A 10,451-nucleotide genomic window follows, 5' to 3' on the forward strand; every position below is an offset into this window, starting at 1 on the left:
TTAATGTGGTGTTACACAAATGGCCAATATCAGGGATTAAAGTATGAAATTGCCGATTTGTGCTGAAAAATTTAAATTCGTTTTTTTTTCACTTAACATATTTATTTAATCAAAATATCTACCATTATTAACTATACATTGCTGCCATCTAATAGGAAGGTCATTTATGCTTTTGCGATGGAACTCTGGTGATCTAGATTCCACAAACTGTGTAAAAACATTTCGTACTGCCTTTTTTTATAGCTTAGATGGTTGGACGACCTCACAGCCCACCTGATGTTAAGTGGTTACTGGAGCCCATAGACATCTACAACGTAAATGCGCCACTCACCTTGAGATAAGTTCTAATGTCTCAGTATAGTTACAACGGATGCCCCGTCCTTCAAACCGAAACACATTACTGCTTCACGGCAGAAATAAGCGGGGTGGTGGTACCTACCCGCGCGGACTCGCAAGCGGTCCTACCATCAGTAAAATTGCCTCCTGGGAAGAAAACTTTTATCGCGTAGAAAATTGTCCAAATCACGAAAAAAATGGTAATCCGTTGGAGCAAGTTCTGGCGAATATAGAGGGATACGAATGGTTTCTAATTGCAGTTCCTGTAGAGTTAAAACGGTTTCTCGTGCTGTATGAGGTCTTGCGTTATCATAGAGCAATAATGGACAGGTAATGGTCTTCATAAATCTATGAACTTTGTTCCCTTTGCTTTTCACGGTGGTTAAAAGAAAATAAAAAAATAAAACTTTCAAAACACCGATTGTTGGAAATGTTGGAATATTAATTCAAGGAATATCTCTAAATTCATAGCGCTAATTTAATTTATAATCAGTAGGTATGTACTGTATTCATATTTTTCCTAGAACTCCTTTACATTAACAATTTACAAAATAGATAAATACACAAGGACTTTTGGCAATATGAACTGATATCCGGAATCTAAATATTAAGTCGAACTACATATTTTAAAAGAGATCAACTTAACTAAAAACTATATATTTAATTGAAAATGAATCTTGTAAAGGTTATTTTTCCTCGAAATATCGTAAGTAATCATTTTAACTCAGAGCTCGCCAAATGGGTAAAATAAATCAGGACCTATTTGACGTGCGTTTGAAAAGAAAAAATTCAATACAACAAAACCACAAAAAAACTTATTCGTTATTACACAAATGACTAATGCTAACACAAAGTGTTGCTTGTTTAATTATAACAGGGGCACCCGGCACGTTACAGGGTATTTTAAAAATTCTTGAAGTACATAGGCCTATCTGTAGTTGCTAATATTTTTCAATAACATTTTTTTTATTTCAATGAAGATTTTTTATTGAAAATGAAAGAGTGAACTTTCTTTACAGTACAGATTTTACTCCATCAGGATGGAGCTCTCAAATTTGTTTCACTCTTTACCATGGTAAGTTCCTGTGAAAGTTTTTTTTACTTCTCAAGTTGTGTAAACGATCTCAGAGACCACTTGGTGCTAAGTGGAACCAAAAATTCATTATTTTCTGGTTTCTAATGTATTTTTACACTACTAGTTGCACACAAACAGCCCACAGGTTATTACCACTTCTGTATATTTCAGTTGTATATTAATCATATAGTAAGTGTAGATTAAAACATACCATAACTATTATTTTATCTCAATGTTTGTAGGCAATCATGTTTATCGGCTTCAGTAACAGCTCTGAACCGGACACAGTGGGCATGTAGACAACTGCTGCAAATTTTTGAGATAACGTTTCCATTAAATATAAACTATTTTTATTTCAGGTATAAACCAGACTGGTGCTACCCAAGTATGAGTAAAGAGAATTACGAACTGTTAAAACAATGCAATGATTTGCCCAAAACTGAATTCTCAGATGACATTGAAGATATCATTAATAGGAGCAAGAATTTCTCAATTCCATTCCCGATTGAAAGTGTCAGGTAAATTATTATTAAAACTAGAAATTTTGAATACTTACTATTATGATATCACAAATTGTCACCTCTAATTTATCTTTCTATTTAAGACTACAGATGTATTTACTTCTTCAAAAGACTCAACATTGAATCAAAATATAAAAATAAGTATTTCCACCAAACCCAACTATAATAACTGAAAGTATCAGAAATCAAGGCAGATTGTTTGTGAATTCACTCTGACTACACCCAAACTCTTGCCATAAGATTTTACATGATAGTGTAAAAGATGCAATTCTTATTTGCAAATTGTTATGTCATAGTTGAATTGATTAAAATGTTATTATCGACCAGAAGTGAGGTAGTTAACAAAAAGAAATAAATAACACAGAACTGGCCTAATTATATTTCACTGAATTAACAAAACTTCTAACAAAATTATTTCAATTTACTATTAACGAAAACTGTTAAAATTACATAAGTCCCAAACATGTTTCAACAAGAACCGCACACACGAACGCCACGCACAAAAAGAGGCAAAGGCGCAGCGAGGGATCGTTTTTATAGTTTTAGCGCTGGCTCTCGGTCGGGGGTTGCCTGGACTTGGTAACAATGTGGTATTTTAAAGATGAGATATTTTATAGACTAGTTTTTAAACTACAAACCCTTTATCTATGGGTGTTGTGAACCATTGACAGAGCTTTTTCTCTAAAGCAAGTGGGAGAAACATTAACCACCATCATTTAGGATTCTTTGCCATTCCTAATATCCTACTTGCCCAGGCAAATAGAACCCTTTTTGTAGGTTTTAAAAAATGTACAAATTCATCATCATTCTTCTTACAGAATGTAGAAAATAAATACACTTCTGTTTCAAGGGCTGTTATATCATTATCATTGTATTGCTTTGTTTTGGACAGTCAACTTGTAAATAAAGATCTGTAGGAATTGGGAGGTATATGACGAAGGCAAGATCTTCCTGAGAGAGTGATATTGCTAAGTATACTGACGGTCCGAATTAATGTTCGGAACTTGTATATATGCATGCTTATTTTGAAAATGTCAATCCTTTAGCTCACAAAAATGAAAAGCTGCTGTCCATAGCAATAAAAGTCTTATGTTGATAGAATTTCTTATCAGTACTTATAGCATTTGTGAAATAATTTGTTTAGGTTAGATAAACTGAAAAAACACCGACCCATTGATAGACTCAAGAGAAATATCTCAGGAACCTACCCAATTATACACGAGAGGATCTTGATGCTTATGACGCACTTCCTATTGTACAAACGGTAAGAATGAAAGGAAGAAGATGTATAATAAAATAAATTGTATTGAAATTATCCACAACTTTCATTGCTATTCAGTCAAACAATCGTTTATCGCCTAACTTAGTATTAAGTGCCACCGAATCTGTTCTTGGCCTATGAGGTTTCAAATTTAATTGCACATTGTAGTGTCACGTACTATTATCTGGAATTTGTGAATGCTTTATTGTAACAGTGGTACACTGTGAACTTAACAATACATCAAAATTTATCTTGCATTTATGTGAACTTTTCTTCTATACTATCTATACTATCTACTATTTTTCTATCCGGAGGTCTAAATATTGTAGTAATATTTTTTGGAGACATATTATTATAAATTACAATGCTTTTAATTGAACTTAATTTGAAACATTTATTTTTCAGTGAATTTGGTAGTAGCATAGAGAAAGCATTTTACAAGGACATGACGATTCCGGAACTCATAGACAGATTGTTGCTGAAAAGAGCAGTCTCGTTCATGGGTGAATTAGACAGTTATTTATTGCTCAGTGGAGAATCTGGGTGAGAACATATTTTAATATATTACACAAAAACAGCAAGTTAAGTTGGAACACTAAAATAAAGTTAAGTGTTGCCACAGCAAAAAAAACAGTTTTAACTTATGTTGCCATACACATTTTTAGCACAGTGCTGGTGTTGAGACTCCACTTTTAGAATAAGGTGAGGCACTCTTAGTAAAAAGAGGAAGTTTTTTGTAACAGGGAAATGGCTGGCAAAGAACTGAAGATAGGATAGTAAGTTACATCCCATAATCAAACCATTTTTTGGCAGTGAAGACGGATGGGAAAACGTAGGGACACTGCAGCAACGTCCACCATTGCTGCTGGAGAATGTATTGAGCTACGATGAGATGAAGCTATCAGCGTTTCTTTTCGTCAGCGGACCAACTGAATGTATTAACGACGGCTCCAGACATAACTCCGGTGTAGTTAAAGATGACGACATCGAACAAGAGGCAATTATTATAGGTATAATTATTTTCTTCTATTCCCCTGTGGCATCTCAGCATAGCTATATTTAATGTGACATTTCAGGCGCGATCGGGCCGCGTTTCGAACGTACCAATCGCATGGACTACGAGGACATCGTGATATCGAGCACACAGAACAGTGAGGAGCGCGGCTACGGCGAGCACGTGACGCCGACCACGTGTCTGCACGTGCTGCGACACACGTACACGCGCGACGCCAGCCTCGCCAAGCACGCCTGGAGGCAGCTGTGGGCCGAGCTGTACCAGGTCTGTACCGCTGTGACGTCAGCAGGTGCACGGACGCGTGACGTCACACTGACCTGCCCCTACAGGTGCACAGCTACACGTACGAGGAGCTGAGCGCGCGGCTCGCGGGGGCGGCCTCGGACCGCTACGTGAAGCTGCCGCGGGGGGGCGCCTGGTTCGACAACGAGGTCTACTACAAGCGGATCTGCATCCTCGCGGAGACCGTGCTGCTGGAGGCCGAGGGGCGGGCTCGAGGCCGGAGCGTGTTCCTCAACGTGGTGGGCTGCGGTGAGTGCGGGGGGCGGGGGGCGCGGGGACCGGGGGGTGCACGGTGTGAGGTGTGACTGTCTGCTGCAGGACTGGGAGTGTGGAAGATATCCCCTCACCAGACCGACGTGTACGTGCTCACCTTCCTCGAACGCATCCGCGCCATGCTGGACGAGGAGGCACTCGATCACATCACAGACGTCAACTTCGCCTACATACGTGCTTCTGATAATGTCACTGGTAAGTACTGTGTATTGGAGTGTTGTAGGTTACAAATATAAGGTTAGGCGAGCTGCACACTACAACTGCTCATAGTCGTGTGGGTACCAGTGGCAAATTGTACCATGTTAGTTATTGTGAGTTCATAATTATTGTTTTATTTTTCACAATTGATTTGCATTGCTTGATTTTCTTTAAATGTTTACAGCGTTATTCACGAAAACAAATGAAATTGAAAATTCAACGTCAACTGTCAAAAGTTTGTTTGTTGCCAATAAAAAACACCCTAAAGGTAAGTTATTTGATCATTATGATATTGAACCGAAAGCTGCTGAAACTCTTTGAGGTTGGTAGCACTAAACAGCAATAGAACTAAGCTTTTTGAAGCTACAAGCCTTGGGAACAAGCAGCATATCTTGTGAATTATTAAACAATGCTTGGTGTAAAATACCAAGTATTATCTATACTTCTCTATACTAATATTATAAAGAGGAAAGATTTGTTTGTTTCTTTGTATTGAATAGGCTCCGGAAGTACTGAACCGATTTAAAAAAAATATTTCACTTTTTGGAAGCTACACTATTCCAGAGTGACATGGGCTATAATATTTTAAAAAAAAATTAGGGATCCTTACTAAAACTCCAATAAAGAAGTAAAAAAATTACCTAACATATTATTTACATCGCGTGCCCTGCGAAAACTATTGATGATAGAATAAAATAATGTATTACGACTTTGTAGAACACATTATTATTTACAAAAAGTGTCGCGACAGCATATGTCTAACTATTATGGTTATGTCGCTGTAAGTGTTATTTTATTTAAAAAAAATAACACAACGTCAAATATCGTTGAAATTTTTGTTAAAGACCCGAGCGGAGCCGGAGCGGGCCGCTAGTTAACAAATATAGGAATTATATCACCTATGAAATTTTCTTTGAATCTTGATGGTTTGTACTGTACGTGCAGGCGGCGTGAGCGTGCAGCTGGAGGACAGGGAGCCGGCGAGCAGGCTGCACGGGCGGCACCGGGGCAAGCTGCTCGTCCTCATCTACCCCTGGGACGGGAACGCGCACCCGGGGAACGAGTTCTGGTACGTTCTGTTATAGCGGGATTCGCTACGTAGATTTTAAAAAATGAAATACGGAATTATGGAGGTCCGACGACAGTCACGCGCACTGATTTAGAATAGGATAAGAGAAGACTTGACCGTTCGGGTCGAGAGATTGTACCAGAGAGAGACTGTCCGTTTGCGGGGCGAACGGAACAGGAGAGCTCGAGAATGCTGATCGGGCAGCTTGGTTAGGGCTGTCAGCCAAATAGTATTCATACTAGGGTTATAACAGTTCGTTTGGCTCTGTATGACGGGGCGTTCTCCCCGTACATTTAAAACTACCAAGTAATCCGAAATAATTATTTTCTTTCAATACCGAACAAAGCTTAATGACTCGTATTTAGATAATTGTTTAAGGACCGGGAATTCTAAATATATCCCCAATTATAAGAAATTTGAAAATATGGACACCCAAATTTCACACGGAAATAGTTATTTATCATTATGTATGACACAAACAAAATAAAGTTATAAAAAAATCTGTATTTTTTAATGCCCACTGATACCTGTTGATTATCTGTAAAATATGCGCCCTCGGTGATTTTCAAATTTAGTGTTGCGCCCTTAAGGACAAACAGGTCGCCGACCCCAGATTTTTTGTTTTGACTAGATAATTGTGACGTGAAGACAAATATAATGATTGTAGGTTAGGTAGTTTGACGGGCTCGGGCGACCCGGCGGCCGCGTGCTCCACCCAGGTGGCGGAGCTGCACAACGCGCACGTGAACCCGCGCGTCGCCGCCGCCAACACGCGCGTCGCCGCGCACGCCGCCGTGCTGCCGCTGCGGGACTGCGCCGAGCGACCCTAGCGCCGTCCGCCGCGTCGTCCATTGCGCCGCGTTCTCCGCTGCGCTGTCCAATGCGTGCTCTGGTGGATAAGCGGTATTGAGGTAATTAGGGTTTCGCTGAAACTAACGTCAGGTCTCCGTAGTATTCGTAACATGCATGTAGAGAAGGCGTACCTTTAAACCGGCTCCACACGTTGGCCCCAACGTTGCTACCAACGTTGAGCGGCGGAAATTAGGAAATGTCCACACGTTGGCTGTTATTGTAGTTCCCTTTCGTCAGAGCCAATGCGAATATGCGCTTTTACAGTACCGAGTGTGTATAATTTTTATTTGTTATTGAAAAAAAAGAAAAAGCCACATCAAAGGAGATGGTGGATAACATCGTGACAAGCACACTAGACGCGTGTTGCAACAGGACTGAGCAAATCGCCAACATGTGGACGGATCGCGAATGTTGGCACCGATTCCTTTGAGAAAACCAACACTCGACGGCCAACTACCAACGATCTCCAATGTTGGGGCCAATGCTGGGACCAACGTGTAGAGCCGGCGGTATTGGCGGATGGTGAACGTATTAACATCTTCATGAGTTCTGTGATATATCTAGTATTTTAATGGTTTTATTTTATACAATTATCATTAATGAAATATATATATACTGATTGGTAAAATATATAGTGTAGAATAAAACGTGAAGATTGACGTTTAGTTTTTATCATACGTCATATTTATTTAGTACATACATTTCAATAATAATAATAATGTCTCAACACGTTCGAGAACCATTTCGAATAAATAGAAATACAGCTTTATTTCTGAATTTTTTAGCTTATTAAATGCATAATTAATTATTCTTTTTATCATTATCTGGTTGTTATAAACCGTATCTCGAATATTTTTATAGCAGTATCTCGAATATTTTTTAGTTTAAATAGTTTTTAGATCAACTTTCAGATTTGTTCATCGGGTAAATCTTTAGTAATGTCGTTCTTGACAATAATGTGGAATCTGTTAACAATGTGAGATCAGGTGAATATTTTTAATAAAAGTACATGGTATGCAATGAAAGATTTTTATTTATTTTAATGTCCTAAGTCTTGTTTATGATGAACAAACATGACTAAGAAGTCTTTAAACTACATAAATGCTTATTAAAATCAGGTAACAGGAATTTAAGGCATGAAAAGAAAACAATCATTTATTTATTTATTTGGGAAACAAACAGTTCAATACAAACATATAATATTTAAAACAAAATATAGCTAAAACAATAACCAAATATGTTTCCACAATCAAAATCACATATAAGTAGAAAGTGAACAAGAAGAGAAATTTAAATTACAAAAAAACCAAAAGCAACACAATACGCACATATTATTTTATACATTAACTTACACTATAAAACTAATACTTATCGGGCTAAATCACCTTATAAATATTTTAAAATAGATTTTCTATGTGCTACAAGTGACAAGTAAAACATGTCAGCATTAGAGAACTTAGCATCATACAACCTTTTTTTTTTTTTTTTTTAACGCTGGGGAATCCATTTACGGATACCCGGACGAGGGGGGTAACTGACCGGGTTATGTCGGACTCCGGCGCCTCCTGAGAGGAAGAAGGGGAGAAGAGAAGGGCCGAGGTCCTTCACCTCCCCCAATTTCTCACAGGAGAGTACGCCTTGAAAAAGGCGCGCGAAGCACTTGCCCCGCAGAACGACTACCGACTAAACCCCATCGAGCTCCACCACACCGACTCCACGAAACTTACGGTACCGCGATGCGCGCTGAAAGTCTCGCCTTAGGCGGTACCCGTACTAATGTTAAAACGGGATTTCATCCCCGGGAAAATCCCGTAGAACCTCGTCTCGGGCGACACACCGTGAGCGGCGCACAGGAGCCACCTTGCACCGCTTCACCACCGGACCAACAGTCGAGTGCCGGGCGCCCCCGCACCCGGCACTCGATAGTCCCTACGAGGGCTGAGCGGCGGCCTCTCGCACGCGCCGTCCACCCCGCCTTCTGCGCTGAGGAGCCGAAGAGGGATCCCATTCCCTTTCGCGCTCCTCAGCCTCACGAAGCGCCATGACCAAGTCACAGAACCCAGCCATGGCCTCCCACGAACTCCGGTCCTCTACCATACGGGCGACGATAGCCCTCAAAGAGAGGTCCTGCCCCAACACCGCGACGAGGTTTCGCCGCGGGTGCTCCCACCGTGGGCACGCTTCTAGCGCGTGCTGAGCGTCATCGTTCGGGTGCCCGCACTGGTGGCAGCCCGGATGTGGCTCCCTTCCGCAGACTCTCCACAGATACCTCCCGAAGCATCCATGCCCCAGCATCATACAACCTACAAGATCTGAAGTCGTCGTGGCCTAACGGATAAGACGTCCGATGTATTCGTGTTGAGCGATGCACCGGTGTTCGAATCTCAGGCGTGTACCAATTTTTCTAATGAAATATGTACTCAACAATTGTTTACGATTGATTTCCACGGTGAAGGAATAACATCGTGTAATAAAAATTAAACCCGCAAAATTATAATTTGCGTAATTACTGGCGGTAGGACCTCTTGTGAGTCCGCGCGGATGGGTACCACCACCCTGCCTATTTCAGCCGTGAAGCAGTAATGCGTTTCGGTTTGAAGGGTGGGGCAGCCGTGGTAACTATACTTGAGACCTTATAACTTATATCTCAAGGTGGGTGGCGCATCTACGTTGTAGATGTCTATGGGCTCCAGTAACCACTTAGCACCAGGTGGGCTGTGAGCTCGTCCACTCATCTAAGCAATAAAAAAAAATAAAAAAATCTACGGACAAAAGAGTTAGAAGCATATTTGGTTCATCATATTATATTTATTTTATTTATTATAGTTATATCATGACACACATACTTCCTATCTGAATGTAATATGTATGTATAAATCAGACAATATTTGTGTTTTTAAAGGTTGATCTCATAAATTAGATAGACACATGAATAGATAGCTGTTCTAATGTGAATGATTTAAAATTGGGATTTGGAAATTTTTAAGATTTTTTATTGCCTTTTTTGTAGCAAACTGCCCACCTTTTTTTTTATTGCCTATATGTGTGGACGAGCTCACACCCCACCTGGAGTTAAGTGGTTACTGGAACCCATAGACATCTACAACGTAAATGCGCCATACACCTTGAGATATAAGTTCTAAGGTCTCAGTATAGTTACAACGGCTACCCCACCCTTCAAACCGAAACGCATTACTGCTTCACGGCAGAAATAGGCGAGGTGGTGGTACCTACCCGTACGGACTCACAAGAGGTCCTACCACCAGTAACCTACCACCTGGTGGTGAATGGTTACCGTCGCCCGTAGACGTCAGCAATGCCAAAGGCAGAGGTCCCAAGGAGCTGCCTACCGTTAAGTACTTTCCACAAGCTTTGTTTGAAGGACAGTTCTTTTTACAGAATTAGTATGGGGATACTATTAAAACATTATTATGATAACCTTATAAAAAAAATGTGAATTATATTGCGTGCATAGATTAAAGCATTCCTAAAGATTAAACCCTAGTGAGTTTTTAGTGTCTTCAGGGCATGTAATTCTCTATTGTTTAATAAATAAATAAAATATAACA

The 10,451-nt window shown here is 40.0% G+C and overlaps 1 protein-coding gene across 1 annotated transcript; it reads left to right on the forward strand.

Moving 5' to 3' along the window:
• The first annotated feature begins 695 nt into the window (after window positions 1-695).
• LOC101747151 (uncharacterized) lies at window positions 696-7,907 on the forward strand. The gene is made up of 12 exons (XM_004933497.5): window positions 696-832; window positions 1,356-1,411; window positions 1,771-1,929; window positions 3,077-3,196; window positions 3,599-3,736; window positions 4,007-4,203; window positions 4,270-4,472; window positions 4,538-4,739; window positions 4,809-4,958; window positions 5,146-5,229; window positions 5,907-6,030; window positions 6,698-7,907. Exons 2-12 carry the CDS (start codon window positions 1,377-1,379, stop codon window positions 6,858-6,860), a joined length of 1,575 nt encoding a protein of 524 aa, XP_004933554.2. The 5' UTR covers window positions 696-832; window positions 1,356-1,376; the 3' UTR covers window positions 6,861-7,907.
• The last annotated feature ends 2,544 nt before the right edge of the window (window positions 7,908-10,451 follow it).

Source organism: Bombyx mori, chromosome 28 (assembly GCF_030269925.1).
Source record: "Bombyx mori chromosome 28, ASM3026992v2".
NCBI classification, from domain to species: Eukaryota; Metazoa; Arthropoda; class Insecta; order Lepidoptera; family Bombycidae; genus Bombyx; species Bombyx mori.

Excerpts from the sequence above, each read along its gene's own strand:
- LOC101747151 (XM_004933497.5), top strand. The coding sequence starts at position 1,377 with ATGGAGCTCTCAAATTTGTTTCACTCTTTACCATG. Across the intron at positions 4,204-4,269 it reads ACAAGAGGCAATTATTATAG|GCGCGATCGGGCCGCGTTTC; the intron begins GTATAATTATTT and ends GTGACATTTCAG. Across the intron at positions 4,473-4,537 it reads TGTGGGCCGAGCTGTACCAG|GTGCACAGCTACACGTACGA; the intron begins GTCTGTACCGCT and ends CTGCCCCTACAG.